This window comes from Choloepus didactylus, chromosome 6 (genome assembly GCF_015220235.1).
Source record: "Choloepus didactylus isolate mChoDid1 chromosome 6, mChoDid1.pri, whole genome shotgun sequence".
NCBI lineage: Eukaryota > Metazoa > Chordata > Mammalia > Pilosa > Megalonychidae > Choloepus > Choloepus didactylus.
The window spans coordinates 6,505,870-6,526,915 of record NC_051312.1 but is presented as its reverse complement, the minus strand read 5'-3'; the positions used below and the strand labels follow the sequence as shown (position 1 = coordinate 6,526,915).

General features: G+C 45.3%; 1 protein-coding gene across 1 annotated transcript in view; it reads left to right on the top strand.

Annotated features, from left to right (window-relative positions):
- The window catches only part of IGHMBP2 (immunoglobulin mu DNA binding protein 2), a 41,692-nt gene that overhangs the window by 12,412 nt on the left and 8,234 nt on the right, over positions 1-21,046 (top strand). The window contains exons 7-12 of the mRNA XM_037838333.1: positions 8,373-8,520; positions 15,153-15,327; positions 17,869-18,051; positions 18,410-18,528; positions 19,074-19,168; positions 20,118-20,241. Coding sequence (XP_037694261.1) covers positions 8,373-8,520; positions 15,153-15,327; positions 17,869-18,051; positions 18,410-18,528; positions 19,074-19,168; positions 20,118-20,241 — 844 coding nt within the window. The remainder of the gene's footprint in view (positions 1-8,372; positions 8,521-15,152; positions 15,328-17,868; positions 18,052-18,409; positions 18,529-19,073; positions 19,169-20,117; positions 20,242-21,046) is intronic.

The window sequence follows — 21,046 nt, the reverse complement described above, 5'->3', positions numbered from 1 at the left end:
CTGCCAGACTGACTTCCAGAGTGGCTGAACCATTATACAGTCCCACCAACAATGAATAAGAGTTCCAATTTCTCCACATCCCCTCCAGCATTTGTAGTTTCCTGTTTGTTTAATGGCAGCCATTCTAACCGGTGTTAGATGGTATCTCATTGTGGTCTTAATTTGCATCTCTCTAATAGCTAGTGAAGCTGAACATTTTTTCATGTGTTTCTTGGCCATTTGTATTTCCTCTTCAGAGAACTGTCTTTTCATATCTTTTGCCCATTTTACAATTGGGCCGACTGTACTATTGTCATTGAGTTGTAGGATTTCTTTACATATGCAAGATATCAGTCTTTTGTCAGATACATGGTTTCCAAAAATTTTTTCCCGTTGAGTTGGCTGCCTCTTTACCTTTTTGAGAAATTCCTTTGAGGTGCAGAAACTTCTAAGCTTGAGGAGTTCCCATTTATCTATTTTTTCTTTTGTTGCTTGTGCTTTGGGTGTAAAGTCTAGGAAGTGGCCGCCTAATACAAGGTCTTGAAGATGTTTTCCTACATTATCTTCTAGGAGTTTTATGGTACTTTCTTTTATATTGAGATCTTTGGTCCATTTTGAGTTAATTTTTGTGTAGGGGGTGAGGTAGGGGTCCTCTTTCATTCTTTTGGATATGGATATCCAACTCTCCCAGCCCCATTTGTTGAAAAGACCATTATGACTCAGTTCAGTGACTTTGGGGGCCTTATCAAAGATCAGTCGGCCATAGATCTGAGGGTCTATCTCTGAATTCTCAATTCGATTCCATTGATCTATATGTCTGTCTTTGTGCCAGTACCATGCTGTTTTGGCAACTGTGGCTTTATAATAAGCTTCAAAGTCAGGGAGTGTAAGTCCTCCCACTTCGTTTTTCTTTTTAGAGTGTCTTTAGCAATTCGAGGCATCTTCCCTTTCCAAATAAATTTGATAACTAGCTTTTCCAAGTCTGCAAAGTAGGTTGTTGGAATTTTGATTGGGATTGCATTGAATCTGTAGATGAGTTTGGGTAGAATTGACATCTTAATGACATTTAGCCTTCCTATCCATGAACATGGAATATTTTTCCATCTTTTAAGGTCCCCTTCTATTTCTTTTAGTAGAGTTATGTAGTTTTCTTTGTATAGGTCTTTTACATCTTTGGTTAAGTTTATTCCTAGGTACTTGATTTTTTTAGTTGCTATTGAAAATGGTATCTTTTTCTTGAGTGTCTCTTCAGTTTGTTCATTTCTAGCATATAGAAACATTACTGACTTATGTGCATTAATCTTGTATCCCGCTACTTTGCTAAATTTGTTCATTAGCTCTAGTAGCTGTATCGTCGATTTCTCAGGGTTTTCTAGATAGAAGATCATATCATCTGCAAACAATGACAGTTTTACTTCTTCTTTTCCAATTTGGATGCCTTTTATTTCTTTGTCTTGCCGGATTGCCCTGGCTAGCACTTCCCGCACAATGTTGAATAACAGTGGTGACAGCGGGCATCCTTGTCTTGTTCCTGATCTTAGAGGGAAGGCTTTCAGTCTCTCACCGTTGAGTACTATGCTGGCTGTGGGTTTTTCATATATGCTCTTTATCATGCTGAGGAAGTTTCCTTCAATTCCTACCTTTTGAAGTGTTTTTATCAAAAAGGGATGTTGGATTTTGTCAAATGCTTTTTCAGCATCTATTGAGATGATCAATTGATTTTTCCCTTTTGACTTGTTAATGTGTTGTAATACATTGATTGATTTTCTCATGTTGAACCATCCTTGCATGCCTGGAATGAACCCCACTTGGTCATGGTGTATGATTTTTTTAATGTGTCTTTGGATTCGATTTGCAAGTATTTTGTTGAGGATTTTTGCATCTATATTCATTAGGGAGATTGGCCGGTAGTTTTCCTTTTTTGTAGCATCTTTGCCTGGTTTTGGTATTAGATTGATGTTAGCTTCATAAAATGAGTTAGGTAGTGTTCCATTTTCTTCAATGTTTTGAAAGAGTTTGAGTAAGATTGGTGTCAGTTCTTTCTGGAAAGTTTGGTAGAATTCCCCTGTGAAGCCATCTGGCCCTGGGCATTTATTTGTGGGAAGATTTTTGATGACTGATTGGATCTCTTTGCTTGTGATGGGTTGGTTGAGGTCTTCTATTTCTTCTCTGGTCAGTCTAGGTTGTTGATATGTTTCCAGGAAATTGTCCATTTCTTCTACATTATCCAGTTTGTTGCCATACAGTTGTTCATAATATCCTCTTATAATTTTTTTAATTTCTTCAGGATCTGCAGTTATGTCACCTTTTTCATTCATTATTTTGTTTATATGGGTCTTCTCTCTTTTTGATTTTGTCAGTCTAGCTAGGGGCTTGTCAATCTTGTTGATCTTCTCAAAGAACCAACTTTTGGTGATATTTATCCTCTATTGTTTTTTTGTTCTCTATGTCATTTATTTCTGCTTTAATCCTTGTGATTTCTTTTCTTCTACTTGGTTTAGGATTGGTTTGCTGTTCATTTTCTAGCTTCTTCAGTTGATCCATTAGTTCTTTGATTTTGGCTCTTTCTTCCTTTTTAATATATGCATTTAGTGCTATGAATTTCCCCCTTAGCACTGCTTTTGCTGCATCCCATAGGTTTTGGTATGTTGTGTTCTCATTTTCATTCGTCTCTATATATTTAGCACTTTCTCTTGCTATTTCTTCTTTAACCCACTGATTGTTTAGGAGTGTGTTGTTTAACCTCCAGGTATTTGTGAATTTTCTAAGTCTCTGATGGTTATTGACTTCTAATTGTATTCTATTATGGTCAGAGAATGTGCTTTGAATAATTTCAATCTTTTTAAATTTATTGAGGCTTGTTTTATGTCCCAGCATATGATCTATTCTGGAGAAAGTTCCATGAGCACTAGAAAAGTATGTGTATCCTGGTGACTTGGGATGTAATGTCCTGTATATGTCTGTTAAATCTAATTCATTTATCAGATTGTTTAGGTTGTTCAATTTCCTTATTGGTCTTCTGTCTGGTTGATCTATCTATAGGAGAGAGTGATGTGTTGAAGTCTCCCACAATTATTGTGGAAACATCAATTGCTTCCTTTAGTTTTGCCAGTGTTTCTCTCATGTATTTTGTGGCACCTTGATTGGGTGCATAGACATTTACGATTGTTATTTCTTCTTGCTGAATTGCCCCTTTTATTAGTATGTAGTGGCCTTTGTCTCTCAAAACATCCCTGCATTTGAAGTCTATTTTATCTGAGATTAATATTGCTACACCTGCTTTCTTTTGGCTGTAGCTTGCATGAAATATTTTTTTCCATCCTTTCACTTTCAGTTTCTTTGTGTCCCTGTGTCTAAGATGAGTCTCTTGTATGCAACATATTGATGGTTCATTTTTTCTGATCCATTCTGCGAATCTATATCTTTTAATTGGGGAGTTTAATCCATTTACATTCAACATTATAACCGTGAAGGCATTTCTTTAATCGGCCATCTTATCCTTTGGTTTATGTTTGCCATATTTTTCCCTCTCTCTATTAATATCCTTTATTGTACCCATACCGAATCTCTTTAGTACTGAACCTTTCTCCAAGTCTCTCTGTCCTTTCTTTGTTTCTCTGTCTGTAGGGCTCCCTTTAGTATCTCCAGTAGGGCAGGTCTCTTGTTAGCAAATTCTCTCAGCATTTGTTTGTCTGTGAAAAATTTAAGCTCTCCCTCAAATTTGAAGGAGAGCTTTGCTGGATAAAGTATTCTTGGCTGGAAATTTTTCTCACTCAGAATTTTAAATATATCGTGCCACTGCCTTCTTGCCTCCATGGTGGCCGCTGAGTAGTCACTACTTAGTCTTATGCTGTTTCCTTTGTATGTGGTGAATTGCTTTTCTCTTGCTGCTTTCAGAACTTGCTCCTTCTCTTCTGTGTTTGACAGTGTGATCAGTATATGTCTCGGAGTGGGTTTATTTGGATTTATTCTTTTTGGAGTTCGCTGAGCATTTATGATTTGTGTATTTATGTTGTTTAGAAGATTAGGGAAGTTTTCCCCAACAATTTCTTTGAATACTCTTCCTAGACCTTTACCCTTTTCTTCCCCTTCTGGGACACCAAGGAGTCTTATATTCAGACGTTTCATATTATCTATCATATCCCTGAGGTCCATTTCGTTTTTTTCAATTTTTTTCCCCATTCTTTCTTTTATGCTTTCATTTTCCATTCTGTCATCTTCCAGGTCACTGATTCGTTGTTCAACTTCCTCTAGTCTTGTACTATGAGTGTCCAGAATCTTTTTAATTTGGTCAACTGTTTCTTTAATTTCCATAAGATCATCCATTTTTTTATTTAGTCTTGCAATGTCTTCTTTATGCTCTTCTAGGGTCTTCTTGATTTCCTTTGTATCCCGTACTATGGTCTCATTGTTCATCTTTAGTTCTTTGAGTAGCTGCTCTAGGTGCTGTGTCTCTTCTGATCTTTTGATTTGGGTGCTTGGGCTTGGGTTATCCATATCGTCTGGTTTTTTCATATGCTTTATAATTTTCTGTTGTTTTTGGCCTCGTGGCATTTGCTGAACTTGATAGGGTTCTTTTAGGATTTGTAGACCAATTGAAGTACTTATCTCTAATTTATCAGCTCTGCAGCTTCGTGGAGTACACTTTCTCTAACTAACCAGCAGGTGGCGTCCACGAGCCACCTGTTCTCCACAAGCCAGTTCTCCCCTGCTTAGCCTTTTTGGTGAGTGGGGGAGTGAGTCTTGTGGGGTCCAATTGGTGTACCAAGCTTGCGTGTGTAGTTGGTGTTGCCCGCCCTGTATATGGGGCGTGTTTCTGGGCAGTCAGGGAGGGGGGGTGGCCCTAACAATCAAATCTCCCTGGTGATCCGAGAGTTTTAAAGCTGCTGCAATAGTCTAATCCTTCAGTTCACTCCTGCCACAGTTTGTCTCTGCCACTGACCCACAAGTCCTTGGTATTGGCGTATGGCTCCTGAGACTTGCAAGTGGGCCCCTCTTCCAGGCTGTGCACCCCGGGTCCTCTGTTGAGGGATGACTGTGCTATGTCGCAGGTGAGTGCCGTCCCCCCAGGGCAGTTCTGGGCTGCTGGGCTGTGTAGGGAGGCTCCCAGTCTGCTGAAATGATGGCTGAATGGGGCTTTGTTAATTCACAGTGCTCCACCTTCCCAACTCTGGGACAATCAGCTGAGGCTGCAGGGAAGGCTAATGTCCATGCCCAGTTTTTTGGTGTGTGCCTGTTATTTGAAGCACTTCCGTCACACTGGGTTGTGTGGGGCAGCTCTGGGCTATGGGTCTGGCGATGGGCAGAAGTGTTTCCTGTCCACCAGGATGATGGCTGTGAGCGGACACCCCCCTTTTCTTGGGAAGTTGTGGTGTTTAGTGAATTTTCTCAGCCACTGGATTATTGCCTTTTGTCTCAGAGCTCTCTTAGTTCTGCTCTTGACTTGACCTGCCCAAATTGCAAGTCTTTGAAGCTTTCTGTATTGGGCTTCTTAGAGTAATTGTTTTAGAAAAAGAAAAAAGGATTAAAAAAAAAGGGCCCTCCTCAGAGATCTAATGGGTTATTGAAATGCTAAGAGACAAAGCAACCAGGGCCATTAAGGAGAGGTCCATAGGGCAGAGAGATCAGCTTTTCTTCGGGATTTGCATATGCGCCTCAGGGCCTGAGCTCTGCCCTTCCCCTTTCTATGTTCACCAGAACTCCAAAAATCCTCAGCTTTTATTTTGGAGTTTTTCGTGTTGTTTTTTTTCTATGCCTGTCTCCTCTGTTCTGGGCTGGCTGCTCTCAGATTCTCTGGTGTCTGGTCTGAGTCTATCTATGGTTGGAGTTTGGATCAGTAGAATGAGTTTCCGATAAGGGCTGCCACTGCAGTTCTCCCTTCTCCTTCCCGGAGCTCACAGCCCCTCCTCCCACGGGACTGAGCCTGGCAGGGAGGGGCGCGGGTCCCCTGGCCGCAAAAACTTACAAATTTTGCTGATCTCAGCAGTTCCACATTTTCATGAATGTTGTATGAAGTATGCCCAAAGTCAGATTGCTCTGTGGTGTCCAGTCCACGCAGTTCCTGGCTTTCTACCTACTTTCCTGGAGGAGTAACTAAAACATACAGCTCACCAGTCCGCTATCTTGCCCCGCCTCCTCTCCATTCCTCTTTGTTTCTTCTTGCCTCCGTCAATTTATTTAATGATCTAAAAAAATTGGGACTGCCAAATTTTTTTTAAATTCAGTTTTATTGGGATATATTCATATACCATATAATCATCCATGGTGTACAATCAGCTATTCACAGTACCATCATATAGTTATGCATTCATCACCCTAATCTATTTTTGAACATTTTCCTTACACCAGAAAGAATCAGTAAGAATAAAAAATAAAAGTAAAAAAGAACACCCAAACCATACCCCCCATCCCACTCTATTTTTCATTTAGTTTTTGTCCCCATTTTTCTACTCATCCATCCGTACACTGGCTAAAGGGAGTGTGATCCACAAGGTTTTCATAATCACACTGTCACCCCTTGTAAGCTACATTGTTATACAATCATCTTCAAGGGTCAAGGCTACTGGGTTGGAGTCTGGTAGTTTCAGGTATTTACTTCTAGCTATTCCAATGCAGTAAAACCTAAAAAGTGTTATCTACATAGTGCATAAGAATGTCCACCAGAGTGACCTCTCAACTCCATTTGAAATCTCTCAGCCACTGAAACTTTATTTCATTTCATTTCGCATCCCCCTTTTGGCCAAGATGTTCTCAATCCCATGATGCCAGGTCCAGATTCATCCCTGGGAGTCATATCCCGTATTGCCTGGGAGTCAGGTCCCACGTAGTGGGGAGGGCAGTGAGATCACCTGCCAATGTGGCTTAGTTAGAGAGGGCCACATCTGAGCAACAAAGAGACCCTCAGGTGGAGACTCTCAGGCACAATTATAAGCAGGTTTAGCCTCTCCTTTGCAGTAACAAGCTTCATAGGGGCAAGCCCCAAGACAGAGGGCTCAGTATGTCAAGCCGTCAGGACTGCCAAATTTTGATAGAGGACTCTTCTCAGCATTTAACAGGGAGTCATCTATCAAGGTGGCTTGATAATTAGGTGAGGAACTGCCTTAAAACGTTTCTCTAAGAGTCTTCCTATAACTGGTCATGTTGTCTAGGTAATATTTGCAAGGGAAAAAAAAAAAAGGAGCCAGAAAATAAAAATGCAAGAACTATGCATCTTGCCCAATCTTTCTGTCCATTTTACGTGATCGTTGTGAAAGCAAGCACCAGTTTCTTGGACAACTGGTAGATGAAAGGTTCAATTTGAGAGCTCATTTTTTCTTGCGGTCCAATACCTTCGAGCTCTTTGGTTCTCTGATTTATAATTTCCTAAGTGGTACGTCCCATCCTGCATTTGTTTACCATGATCCCACCTCTCCCCTTGACTCGCCACCTCATGTTTGCACTTGTTTCTGTCCTAGCCTCAGAAGAGTGAGGGCGGCGGGAGTGGGGGGTGGGGGGTGGGCTGCGAGTCCAAGGCCTTTCTCCAGGGCCTGTAGGAAGATGCTGCTCTGGCTCAGCCAGTCGGAGCCCCCAGAGGCCACTGTGAGGATAGTCAGGGTGCCACGGAGGTGAAGGCCGCTACCCGGGTCGAGGTGGCGTAGGAGTGTGCTCTTTGCCTCATCAGAGATTTGGATGCCTTCATTTTCTAGTTCCTGTTTAAATCAGTGCTTTTCAAGATTTTCTTTTCTGTAAGTTATGCCCAGTAAAATACCTCCTATCACTCCTGCCAAAACCCCATCTTCCCCTTCTTCCAAAGCAGAGATCACAAATAAGGGAAGGTTTAAATGTCTTTTTTTTTTTTTTAGTTCAGTTTTACTGAGGTATATTCACATGCAAACAATCATCCATGTAAATGTCTTTTTGCGGTATTAAAGTAAGTTGGGGTTTAGTTAAGCATTTTATGGATCAAATTTTTTTAAAACTCTCTAGACAAATGTGGAATAATAATTGAAGTCAACCTCTTTGTTAAGCTACTGAAATCCACATCCTGAGATGGGCAGGTGTTTTTTCTTGCCCAAGAGCAGGTTAAGTTCTTCTCTGTGCGGGGTGTTGCTGAGACCCAATTCCTGGTCCCTCAGGAGTTTACTGTAAAAAGTACCGTCTCCTTCGAGGATGAGAACGTTCCCTTTCTGGGTGTCGCTGGCGACTTTAAGGCAGGTTAGAACGCCAGGTGCTTAGTCACCTGTGTCCATCTGTTGCTCCTTCAAGAAAAGCTTTTTATTTTTTTTAAGTGGTTTTTAAGGAGCTCATCGAACCAGACCAACTGATTATAAATAAAAGCACTTTGCAAATGAAAAACAGCTAAAGAAGCTCAAAGTTGGGTAAAATGATTATTTTTTCTTTGCTGCCCCTTATAGGTGAAAAACAAAAAGACCCAGGATAAGAGAGAGAAAAGTAATGCTCGGAATGAAATTAAGCTGTTAAGAAAGGAGCTGAAGGAGAGAGAAGAAGCAGCTCTGCTTGAATGCCTCACTTCAGCAAATGTCATCCTTTCAACAAACACAGGTGAGAAATACTGCGTTTCCATCCTTTCTGTCTGGCCTCAGACAATGAGTTGCAAAGTGTGTCTTCTTTTTCAGTTTTCTCCAAGAGTTTGTGTAAAACTGGTTTTAGTTTTTTCCTTAAATGTTGGGACACATTCACCAGGGACGACTTCTGAGTTTGGAGCGTTCTTTTTGGGAAAGTTTGAACTATAAATTCAATTCCTTTAGTAGATACAGGGCTATTCAGGTTATCTCTTCTTGAGTGAGCTTATATCTTTCAAAGAAGTTGCCCATTTCATCTAAGTTGTTGAATTTATAGGCATGAAGTTGTTCAAAACATTCCCTTATTATCCTTTTAATAGCTAGAGAATCCGTAACAGATTCACCTCTCTCATCCCTGATTTTGTTGATTTGTATCTTCCCTTTTTTTTTCCTGATCTTCTGACTAGAGGTTTATCAATTTTATTGCTCTTCTCAAAAAACCAAATTTTGATTTCGTTGATTTTCTCTATTGCTTTTCTGTTTTCTGTTTCATTGGCTTTGCCACTGATCTTTATTATTTCCTTCATTTTGCTTTCTTGGGCTTAATTTGCCCTTCTTTCTCTAGTTTCTTGATTTCTCTAGTTTCAGATTCTCAGATGGAATCTAAGGTCATTGGTTTGAGACTTTTTTTTTTCTTTTCCAGTATTGGCTTTTAGTGCTATAAATGTCCGCCTAAGTACTGCTTTTGTGGCATCCCCACAAATTCTGATTTGTAGTATTTTCATTTTCATTCATTTCCAAGTACTTTTGAATTGATTTAACATTGGTTGTTTACATTCCTGTATCTCAGTTGAAGTGTACGTTTGTTCCTTTGACTGGGCCATAGCTTCATTTTTCTTAGTGTAGGTTGTAGTTTTCTGTTGTCTAGGCATCTGACCTCCTAGGCCACCCCAGTCAGGTTTTCCCAAATGAGAACAGGCTCAGGTCACAGAGAGAGGTAATATTTTCAGTATCTGGTTTCCCTGATGGCTTTTCTTAGAGGATTGAGACATCTGTGCTTTTCTGCCGGGCAGATGCACCTGTCACTGCCTGTGTAAGGGGGTGTGGCTTGTGGCTCTCCTCCCCCAGGCTTTGGGGTCTGGTTCCGGAAAAACTGAAAAACGGACAGTAGAGCTGGGCCCCTCCCTTTCCTCTTGGGAAGCTATGCCCCCTCCAGAGATGTCATCTGCATATCAATAAGTTCTTTGTTTCTGTGACTCTGGTGAACGAAGTGTTTTGGTTTTAAAATGTCTGAGGCTGTCTTTACTGCAAAGCATTGCAGGCTGAGAACAGCTGAGGTTTTCTCCACAGAGAGAGAAAGGGACAGAAAAACTCCCAGGTTCACCCTTCACCTGTCAGCCAGAGATAGCATCCTATCCTCTGAGCTCCCTGTCCTGAGACAGATACGTCCCCCGACTCTCCCAAGGTCAGTTGTCACTAAAAGCCTCTGTCTGCTTGTTGAGGATTCACTGTCTGTATCGAGCAGTTGATATTAAAACCTCACTTGGAGCTGGGCTGGGAGAGTGCACCGCGTGGCTTCCGTGAGGGAGGGGCTCTTGGCTCTCAGCGCGGGTCCGCAGTTTTACTTACAGATTTTATGCTGTGGTCTCGGGCATTCCTCCCAATTCAGGTTGGTGGATGATGAGCGGACAGCCACGTTTGTCTCCCCACTGTTATTCCAGGTTATTTACTAGTTTTTTGGTCATTTATGAATTGTTCCGGGGGGGACTAAGAGTCTTCCACTCCTCTCTATGCCACCATCTTCTCAATCTCCCATTTCCAAGTACTTTTAATTTCCCTTTTGATTTCTTCTTTGAGCCCTGGTTATTTAGAAGTATTTTAATTTCCAAGTATTTGGGGATTTTCTAGATGTCTTTCTGTTATTGATTTGTAATTTAATTCCACTGTGGTCAGAGGCATGCTTTGTATGACTTCAGTAGTTTCAATTTTATTTTGCCTTGTTTTATAGTTCAGAATGTGACCCCTCCTGGTAAATGTGCCATGAATGCTTGAAAAGAGCGTGTATTCTGGTTTTGTTGGGTAGAGTGTTCTATAAATGTTGGTTTGGTCGTGGTGGCTGGCAGTGTTGTTCACGTCTACCAGGGCTTTGCTGGCTTTCTGTCTTTTTGTTCTGTTACTTACTAGAGAGGGGTACTGAAATCTCTGTCTCTAATTGTGCATTTGTCAGTTTACCCATGTAGGTCTATCAGTATCTGCTTCATGTTGTTTGAAGCTCTGTTATTAGGAGCATAAATGTTTAGGTGATGTTTCTCTTGATTACTTGATTAATTTATCATTATGAAATGACCTTCTTTATCTCTGGTCATGTTCTTTTTCTGAAATCACTTTTGATATTAAAATAACTACTCCAGATTTCTTTTGACTTTATCACATGGTATATATTTTTCCATCTTTTCACTTATAACCTACTTGTGTTTTAATATTTAAAGTGGTTTTTATAGATAGCACATGGTTAGGTCTTGCTTTTATTTTTTAGCCAGTTAGACATTCTCTGCCTTTTAATTGGGGTGTTTAAAACATTTACATTTGGTATCATTAGGTGTAAGTCTGTCATCTTGCTATTTGCTTTCTGTTTGTCCCATCTGTTCTTTGTTCCCTTTTCCTCTTTGCTTTCTTTTTGTCTAGTTGAACATTTCTTATGATTTTTATGTTTTGTTGACGTATTAGCTACGCATCTCTTTATTTTAGTGTTTGCTCTAGGTTTTATAGTATTCGTCTTTAACTTTGCAGCTTCTCTTCAGGTGGTATTATGCCACTTCACATACAGTGTAAGAACCTTACAAGAGTATGCTAGCATCTTTCTCTTCCCAGCCTTTATGGCCTCTGTGCTATTGTTGTTATATGTCTTACTTATACATGGTATAAACCCCATCAACATTGCTACTGTTTTAATAGTTGTTCTAGTTTGCTAATGCTGCCAGAATGCAAAATACCAGAAATGGATTGGCTTTTATAAAAGGGGGTTTATTTGGTTACACAGTTACAGTCTTAAGGCCACAAAATGTCCAAGGTAGCACATCAGCAATTGGGTACCTTCACTGGAGGATGGCCAGTGGTGTCTGGAAAACCTCTGTTAGCTGGGAAGGCACTTGGCTGCGTCTGCTCCAAAAGTTCTGGTTTCAAAATGGCTTTCTCCCAGGATGTTCCTCTCTAGGCTTCAGCTTCTCTCCGGTCTGTCACTCTCATTTGCTCTTGGGGTGTTTGTCCTCTCTTAGCTTCTCCGGAGCAAAAGTCTGCTTTCAATGGCCATCTTCAAACTGTCTCTCATCTGTAGCTCCTGTGCTTTCTTTAAAGTGTCCCTCTTGGCTGTAGCTCCTCTTCAAAAGTTCACTCTCAGCTGCACTGAGTTCCCTCTGCCCATCAGCTCATTTATATGGCTCCAGTGATCAAGGCCCACCCTGAATGGGTGGGGCCACACCTCCATGGAAATATTTCATCAGAGGTATCACCTACAGTTGGGTGGGGCGCATTTCCATGGAAATCTAATCAGCACCAGAACGTCTGCCCCACAAGACTGCATCAAAGAATATGGCTTTTTCTGGGGGACATAATACATTCAAACCGGCACAATAGTCATCTTTAAAGAGATGTAAATAATAAGAAAAACAGTCTATGTATTTACCCACGTGTTACCACTTCTTGTTCTCTACGTTCCTTTGTTTAGGTTCATATTTCCTGTAGTATCATTCTCCCTCTGCCTGAAAGATGTCCGTTAATATTTCTTGAAGTGTGAGTCTGCTAGTGATGAATTCTTTTAGCCTTTGTAGATCTTAAAATGTTTTTATTTCACCTGTAGTTTTCAAAGATATTTTTGCTGGGTATAAAGTTCTAGGTTGACAGTTTCTTCCTTTCTGTATTTTAAAGATGTTGCTCCACTGTCTTCTGCATGAATCATTTCCACAGAGAAATCTGCTGTCATCCTTACCTCTGTTCCTCTGTGTGCAGTGTGCTCCCCCAGCTGCTCTTAAGATGTTCTCTTCGTTACTCTTTAAAAGCAACTTGATTATAATGTGCTTTGATTATTTTCTTTGTGGTTTTTGGGCTCGGGGTTTGTTGAATTCCTAGGATCTGTGGGTTTATAATTTTCATCAATTTTGAAAAATACTTGCCCATTATTTCTTCAAATACTTTTTTTCTGTCCCCCTCTCTCTTCTTAAGGGACTCCAATTTACACATATTTTTGGCTGCTTGAAGTTGTCTGACAGTGCTAATGCACTTTTCGTTATTTTAGATTCTTTTATCTGTTTTTTATATTGGATAGTTTCTTTTGCTGTGTCCTCAAGTTCACTAATCTTTTTTCTGCCGTGTCTGTCTAATCTAACATTAGTCTCATCCAGTGTATTTTCGTTTGAGACCCAGCAGCTAGAGTTGGGTCTTTTTTACTTTACTTAACTCTTTGAACGTTCAGGATACAGTTAGTGTTCTGGTGTACTGACTCTCATCTGTGTCACTTTGGGGTCAGTTTCTATTGAATGATGCCTTCTCATTGTGGCTGCATTTTCCTGCTGCTTTGTATGCTTGCTGACGTCTACTTGGACACCAGACACTGAAATTTTGACCTTGCTGCATGCTGGATATTTTTGTATCCCTATAAATATTCTTGAGCTTTGTTCTGAGAAGCAGTTACGTTCCATGTAAAGAGTTTAATTCTTTCAAGTCTTGCTTTTAAGAATTTTTCGGGTCTAGGATTTAGTCTGGGGTTAATTATCCCCCACCCCTGAGCAAGATCCTTCTGGTGTGGTGGTGGGAACAGCCCTGAGCATGCCAGGCAGTTCGGATGATGTTGTTCTCCAGCCTCGGGCAGTGTTTCCACAAGCATGAGCTGATCTGTATTCAGCAAATAACAAGGTGGGGGGGGGTCTCCCTGCAGATCTTGGGATTTCCCTCTGTGCACGTCTCTCTTCTTTGGTACTCTGCCCTCCACACTCAGCTGTACTGGTCTCTGTGGACTCGAAGTCCCATTTCTTCAACTCAGGGAATCTTCCAGACTCCACCCGGATCCCCCTCCCTGTCCTGCGGCCTGAAACTCTGAAGGCAGAAAGTGGGGCAATCAGGGCCCATCTCCTTTGCTTCCTGTCTCCCGAGGATCACTGTCCTTTGTTACCTTCTGTCCAGACAAGTGTCGTTCCACATGTCTTCCTGATATTTCTAGTTGTTGCCGATCAGAGGGCATATGTGGTTCTTGTTACTCCATCTTGGGTAGAGATGGAGGGCCTCCCTCTCTTTGTGTCTTGCGTTGCTATTACAGGGTGGTGTGCCTTGTGATTGATTGCTTTGGGAGTGTCGTGGATGGCCTGTGGTTTTGGGGTTCTAGCATATGTCCATTGCTTCTGTGAAACTTCTGAGGTTATTATCCATTGCTGCATAATAATACAATCACAAACATAGCAGCTTAAAACAACATACGTTTATTATCTCACCGTCTCTGAGTCAGGAGTCCAGGCCAGACTTGGCTGAAATGAAAGTGTCACCTGGGGTTGCAGTCTCATCTGAGGCTCTCCAGCTCCTTGGTTGTTGGCAGCATTCAGTTCCTTGTGGTTGTTGGACTGAGTTTCTTGCTGGCTGTTGTCTAGAGGCCGCCCCTGGCTGCTTGCCCCATGGGCCTTCCCAACATGGCCACGTGCCTTTTCAGAGTCAGCAAGGGCGAGAGCCTCTGAGCAAGACAGGTGATTATGATCTTATGGAATTTTATCACAGACGTGATGTCCCTTCATCTTTTCCAAACTGTTGTTTAGAAGCAGGTCACAGTTCACGTCCTCACTGAAGGAGAGGGGATCACTCAAGAGCGCGAACACCAGGAGGCTGGGGTCACAGTGGGGTCTTGGGGCCACCTTAGCATCTGCTGTCACAGGCTCTGATGGGCTTTATACTCATCACCTTATGCAGTTGTCTTCTAAGTCAGGTAGGAAGAAAAATGAATTACGGACACGATGTGCATCATCCCGTCTTTCTTCTTAACCTGGGGTTACCTTTACCCATGTATTTTAGTTCTCAATGTGGATTCAGTGTTGACCTGAAGCGCTTCGTCCCAGGTGCTTTCCACGTTCCATCATCTACTATCATCATCATCATCTTGGGCAGTGTGGGCGGCACCCACCTCAGAGGGGAGGAACCAGGCTCGGGTTGGTGGCCTTGGGGCCCAGGTCTTGCCCAGAGTCTGCAGTCTCCACTGTACCACACTGTGTCCCAGGAAGGAGAAGCAGGCATGGTGGCTTTGGGTCATCATATACATGGAAGGTTTCTTCTAGATACATGCTCAGCGATGAATTATTCTGTACATCCAAGAAACAAACCTTAGAGGAGAAAGTCTTAACGGAAGGCACCTGTCCATGGGCTTGCCTTCTTGGCCCTAAAGGGGTGATTGATTTTGGTGATTGAAACTCTGGAGAATCCCAAGGCCAGAGGACGCACTGCTTTATCCTTCAGTACCAGCTGGTTGAACTATGTGTTTTAATGTGTTTTTATTCCAAGATGCAAATTTATTATACACAATTTTAATGCAAGGCTAGATTGTGAAACAACCGGCTTGTGGTGTGCCTCCCTCGGTGTTACTGCAGCTGTTAGGAAACAGGCAGAGCCTGTGTGCAGACGTGTGGTTTCTGTTCTGACCAGGTGCTTCTTCGGACGGCCCTTTGAAGCTGCTGCCTGAGAGCTACTTTGACGTGGTGGTCATTGATGAGTGTGCCCAGGCCCTCGAGGCCAGCTGCTGGATTCCCCTGCTGAAGGCCCGCAAGTGCATCCTGGCCGGGGACCACAAGCAGCTGCCCCCCACCACGGTCTCACACAAGTAAGAGCCCCTGCCCGCTTCCCCTCTGTCTGCCCCTCACCTCCGTGCCTTTATTCCGTCCTTCGGGGTCCAGTCCAGAGGTCTGAACTCACCAGGAGGCCCTGGTTCTGAGCTCCTTTGCAGCCGTGATTCCTCTTTATTGTGTTTATTCCATGGGGCATCTGGGCTTCTAGCCGTGTGCCCCTTGAGGTCAGGGGTTGGATCACATTCATCTTGCAGCCCCAAGATGTGAGCCACTGCCTGGCTCACTTGTTGGCTCCAGCATCCCCTAACACTGCAGACGTTTCTTCCATGGGGAATCCCGTGGGAGAGCTTGCCCGGCATGTGGTGATAACCTACCTTTGGACTGATCGGCGCATTGTAACAGCCTGAATTCTTCAAAGTAGTGGACCAAGGTGAAGTCCATGTCTGGGTGGGAAGGAGTGCTGTCCCCGAGCCAGTCCTCCTCCTGCCTCCTGACCTCTTGTGCGCTCACGCCCCTAATCACTCCGCTCCGGCCCCACCAGCCCCCCGCCTGGGTTGCTCCTTCCCTGGATCATGGGTGGATGCTCCTGCCCTCATGTGGTTCTCTGCTCCGTCACCCCAGCATGGTGTCCTGTGATGACTTACCTGAGCGGCTTCCCTGTCACCCTCTAGGCCCTTGCTCCGGCTTCTGCAGTTTTTCTTATTTCTCATCACTTCCTGCAGTGTTGTATATTTATCTGGTCATTTGCTTATTTTCTCAGGTAGCGGGGCCTGGTACGTGGATTATTTTTGAGCAAACCGGCTTTTTTTTTCCATAAATTTTTTTTTAATTAAAAAATTTTTTTTTCATACTGGCCTTTTAAAAGTCATGTCCCCAGCCCATCCGTGTTCAGAAAGATATTCTCAAGGTGTGGACGCAAGATTCACACATCGTGGCTTCCCCTCATTTCATCCTTGATTGTCTTCTTGTTTCTGTTGATTCTGAGACAGTTCTCTACTTCACTGCATGTGAGTGGACGTTAGGATTGAATTGAGAGCTCTGGGTGCTTTCAGAGGACCAGAGAAAGAGAAGCGCAGGAAAGTCTCCCCAGTGGAATGTCACAAAAGGGAGATGGGGGGGAGCGTAGGCCAGGATGCCTCAGGGAAAGAGGCATCAGAAATGCTACATTGGGGTGAGGATGTGGGAGGAAGATGTTGGGGAGTTACGGGGAATGTGTATTTTGAAAGCTTGTCCTGGTAGGGGGCAGTGATTGGAGGGGCAGGACCTTGGATTGGGAAACTCCCGGAGAAGCGGGGGCTCAATAGGGTGTTTCTTCGTTGGCTTGATTCAGGGAGAGAATCTGATGGGATCCTTAAAAGAGGGCTTTCTGCTCAAGTTGGAGAAAATTTGCGGCTGTGCTTGGGGAGCTGGGACCCTGTTTTGTCTCTGACGAAAGTAGGGTGGTTTGAGGGGAGATGCTGGTGGAGGTGAGTGGGTTCTTCCAGGGCAGCAGTGGCACTGATGACCACCTTCGGCTCTTTGCTTCTTTGAACTGGCGTTGATTATTGTCAGTGGAGTCCTTTATTAAAAAGGTTGATCATGGAATTCTCATACGTTTACACAGGGAGGGTCCCTGAGATAGAACTGGGTCCTCTCCCACAGATTGAGCAGTTAATCAGCTTGCAGAGTGCAGAGAGCTGCGGCAGTCCCGAGGGGGGCCTGGAGCCCAGGCTGTGCGGCTCTGTGGCTGGGGGGCCTTGGGCTGGGGACGTTTCCCCTCTGCCTGCGTCCTCACGCGTGAACTGGGACTCGTCATACAAGGCTGCCGTGTGGACCCGCTGAGGCTCTGTGTAGAAGGCCGACGAGCCGCACCTGGTCCCCAGGACGTGCTCAGTAAACGTTAGCCAGTCAGCTATGGGGGTGGTGGGGTGTGGGTTACAGCCAGAAAACATTAGGACTCTTTTTTTTTTTCTTTTTTTTTTTTTTTAACTTTTCTGTATTCATCTCCTCTGGCTGCTTTAAAAAAAAAAAAAAAAACGCTGCAAACCTAGTGGCGTAAAACAACGCAGACTTACTGTCTCCTGGTTCTGGAGGTGAGAAGGCCAGCGTCAGTTTCCCTGGGTTGGAGTCAGGGTGCCGCAGGGCTGGTTCCTCCTGGAGGCTCCAGAGGACAGTCTGTTTCCTGGCCTCTTGGGGCTCCTGGTGGTACCTGCCTCGGTGGCTCGTGGCCCCTCCGCCCATCACCAGGCCCTTCTCTTGGCACAGGGCCTCACCTGCCTCCGATTCTCCTGCCTCTCTCTCTCTTATGAAGACCCTCACGAAGATCCACCTGATTATCCAGGATACTCTCCCCCTCGCAAATCCCTAATTTCATCATCTGCAATTCCCTTACATCACAGAAGGTCACGTCTTCCTGGGCCCAGGGACTAGGACGTGGCCGTCTCTGGGGCCACCGTCCAGCCGACTGTACTGTAACTGGGTCAGAAGCCATGGGCTGAGGTAGCTTCTGCGGTTTGGGCACCACTTTCCTTGCTGGCCGGTGGTTTCCGCCTGGACTCCGGGATTTGTGGTGCTGCCCTCCCCTCTCTCGGCCGCAGGGCTGCACTGGGGGGGCTGTCACTCAGCTTGATGGAGCGCCTGGTGGAGCAGCTCGGCAGCCATGTGGTGCGGATGCTGACCGTGCAGTACCGCATGCACCAGGCCATCATGCAGTGGGCCTCCGAGGCCTCCTACGGTGGGCAGCTCACCGCACACCCCTCCGTGGCAGGGCACCTGCTCAGGTGAGTGACCGGCTCAGCCCCTATCCTGGCCTCCCCGCTTGGTGCTTCTGCCCTAATCATCCACCCGTGGAACCTGTTCCTAAGTGACAAGCTCAAGTGAACCATGTTCCATAAAGACTTCCGGGTAAAAGAACGCCCCTGAGACAAGTTTTCCTAGAGGGGGTGTGGCCTTGTGGGGGTGAGCTGGCTTTGGGCCTGCTTCTCCAGTTCCTGATGTTTGCTCGGTGGCATCGTATCCCCGTAGAGAATACTCCATGGGGAGTTGGGGAGGCAAGGGGAAATTCAGGTTTTGTTGCATAAGATTTCAGTGCCTCCTCGAAGCCATGAATTGATTGTTTAGCCTCCGGTTGTGTGCCAGGGACCTCCCAGGAGTGGCTGCCACGGAGGAGACAGGAGTCCCCCTGCTGCTCGTGGACACCGCCAGCTGTGGGCTGTTTGAACTTGAAGAGGACGATGATCAGTCAAAGGGGAACCCCGGTGAGTTTTATTGTACAGGCTCAGCTTTTTTGTTTAAACAGACTCTGTGCCCATCTTTAAAACGGAAGCCCTTTTAAATTGCCTCATCCAGAGAGTTGCTGAGTGAAAGTAGGGGGAGACAGGAAACAAGAGCAAGTCATAAGGAGCTGTCCCCTGGCAGGTTGATCAGGGTCTTTCCTCTTCTTCAGGAGTGAGCAAACCTGGAGAAGGGGGCTCCGTCGCCCTGGGCAGGGTGGCTCTCCTGTGTAGCCTTAGGATGAGAGCACAGCGGACAGTTCTGGCTCCTGGATTTCATGGCCAAGTTAATAGAGGGTGCAGGGGACATCCTTATACCCCAGAGTCATTCACTGTTGATGGGAAATTCCAGTGTAGCCGGGCGTCTCACGTCATCCTCCGACTCAGATCATGAGCTCCCAGGAAGCCACCTTAGATGCAGTGTAAAAGCAGCTTCTGGGAATCGACAAGAAAGTGCTTCAGACCAGCTCTGGTTGATCCCGGGGTGGGGGGCTCTCTGGGTCTGAGGACTGGGTTTCTGTCGCCTCCAGGTGAAGTCCGCCTCGTCAGTCTGCATGTCCAGGCCCTGGTGGATGCTGGTGTCCAAGCAGGTGACATTGCCGTCATCACGCCGTACAACCTGCAGGTGCGAGTGTGGCCCCTTTCATCTGTCTGTCTGTCTGTGTCAGTCATGACTCACCCCAGCTCCGTGAGCTGAAAGGCAAAGATTGAGTCACTGGCTCTTGTGACCACAAAGTCCAGGGCTGGGATTGTTCCCGGCATGGCTGGACTCGGGGCTCTCCGGATACCCACAAGGCCTGTCTGCCTGTCTGTCTGCCTCTGTCTCACTCTGCACACTCCATCCTAATCTCTCAGCCTCATCACGCCCTGCGTTGGCTTCATTTTCCAGTCAGCTCTCCCGGGCGGCCCAGCAACCTCAGGCTCACCTCGTGCTCCTAGCAGGCAGGCCCAGTGGAAAGGGCTTATCTTTCTCACAGCATTTCCCTCGAGAGTCTCAGCTTTGCTTTAGCTCAGGTGGGGTCTCTGTCCCCACCGGGACTAGTGGGAGTGGACTGGTTTCTGGAGGAGAATCGGGGTGCCGGTTCCTACTTGGACGGAAGGGTAGCTGGTGGGAAAGCTGAAGCACGGATGCCTGCTTCATCCTCTTTTTCTCCCATTTCTTCTCTCTGTGCCCATGTGCTCATGAAGCAAATCATAACCAGTTTGGTGGGGAAAAACATCTGCTTCAAAATATTGTGGGGTCCATGGGAGCATTGTCATCCTCTCCTGGGGTTCCAGCAGTGCAGATAGGGTGTATCTGAGGCCAGTGGCCATTGTAAGTCAAAGGAAATGATAAATTACTATTGGAGGGGCAGGTGTCATGTTTTACACATTTATGAAAGTATTGACACGTCCAAAGCACTTTGCTGCGTTTGTTCTCGTGTCGGTGGAAAGGGGCAGCTGCTGGGCCCGGGTCTCCTTGTGAGGCTCCTGCAGGGCTTCCTGGGGTCGTGGCAGCCTGCTGTGTGCACCCCTCTGAGGGGCACGCCTGGCGTGGTGGCTGTGAGGAAGCCGCACCCTCCTTGGTGTTTCAGGTGGATCTGCTCAGACAGAGCCTGGCTCACAGGTACCCCGAGCTTGAAATTAAGTCGGTCGACGGCTTCCAGGGGCGTGAGAAGGAGGCTGTGGTACTGTCCTTCGTCAGGTCCAACAGGAAAGGTATGTGACCCCCATCAGAGCCCTTTGGAGATAGCACAAAAGTAAGGTTATTTGTTTGGAGGGCATGTTGAGTGTCCGCCAGGTGTCAGGCCAGTCGTGGGAATGTGGTAAGGACTGACCTTCTCTGCACTCAGTAAGCTCCCCATTGAGTGAAACGGTGTAGCAGGGTGAGGTGGGGGTTCTGACAGAAACCCGCCCTGGGGTGGACAGGCATGGACCTGAGTGGGTTGTTCAAGATGAGCAGGTGGTAGCTGCAGCTGGGCACAGATGCTGGTCCCAGCAGCGGGAGCAGAGTCTGTGGTGGCTCAGAGGCACGAGTGGGTGCTCGAGAAGCAGCCGGTTGGGGTGGTGGGAGGTGAGGCTGGCTGGGAAGGGCCTGGACATCTCCAAAGAGATGGAACTATTCTAAAGACCAGAGTTTGTCTTTCGGCCTTCAGGCCTGGTTTTTATATTGTTAATGTTATTTAGATATTCTGTGTGGCAATAAAATTATACTCAGAAACACATTTGTCAAGGATTTGTAAAGAATTTTTAGTAGAAGGTTGAAAACAAGAGGGAAGGTGAGCCATGGTGGGGAAAAAGAAGATGAGGTTCAGGAATGTTCCTGTGCTTTCTCTTGTGTATCAGCATCTCTCAGGCTGTCTCCTTGGTCTGGGCTCTGGGGGAAGGAGTTTGTACTTACTGGAGCTGAGGAACAGCCTGGCAGCAACCAAAACCAAAATCGGATGTACTTGCTCAGCAGTGGCAGCCACTGAAAGGTCTGAGCTAGGGCCTCCTGCCGTCCTGACTGCGGCAGGGGATGGCA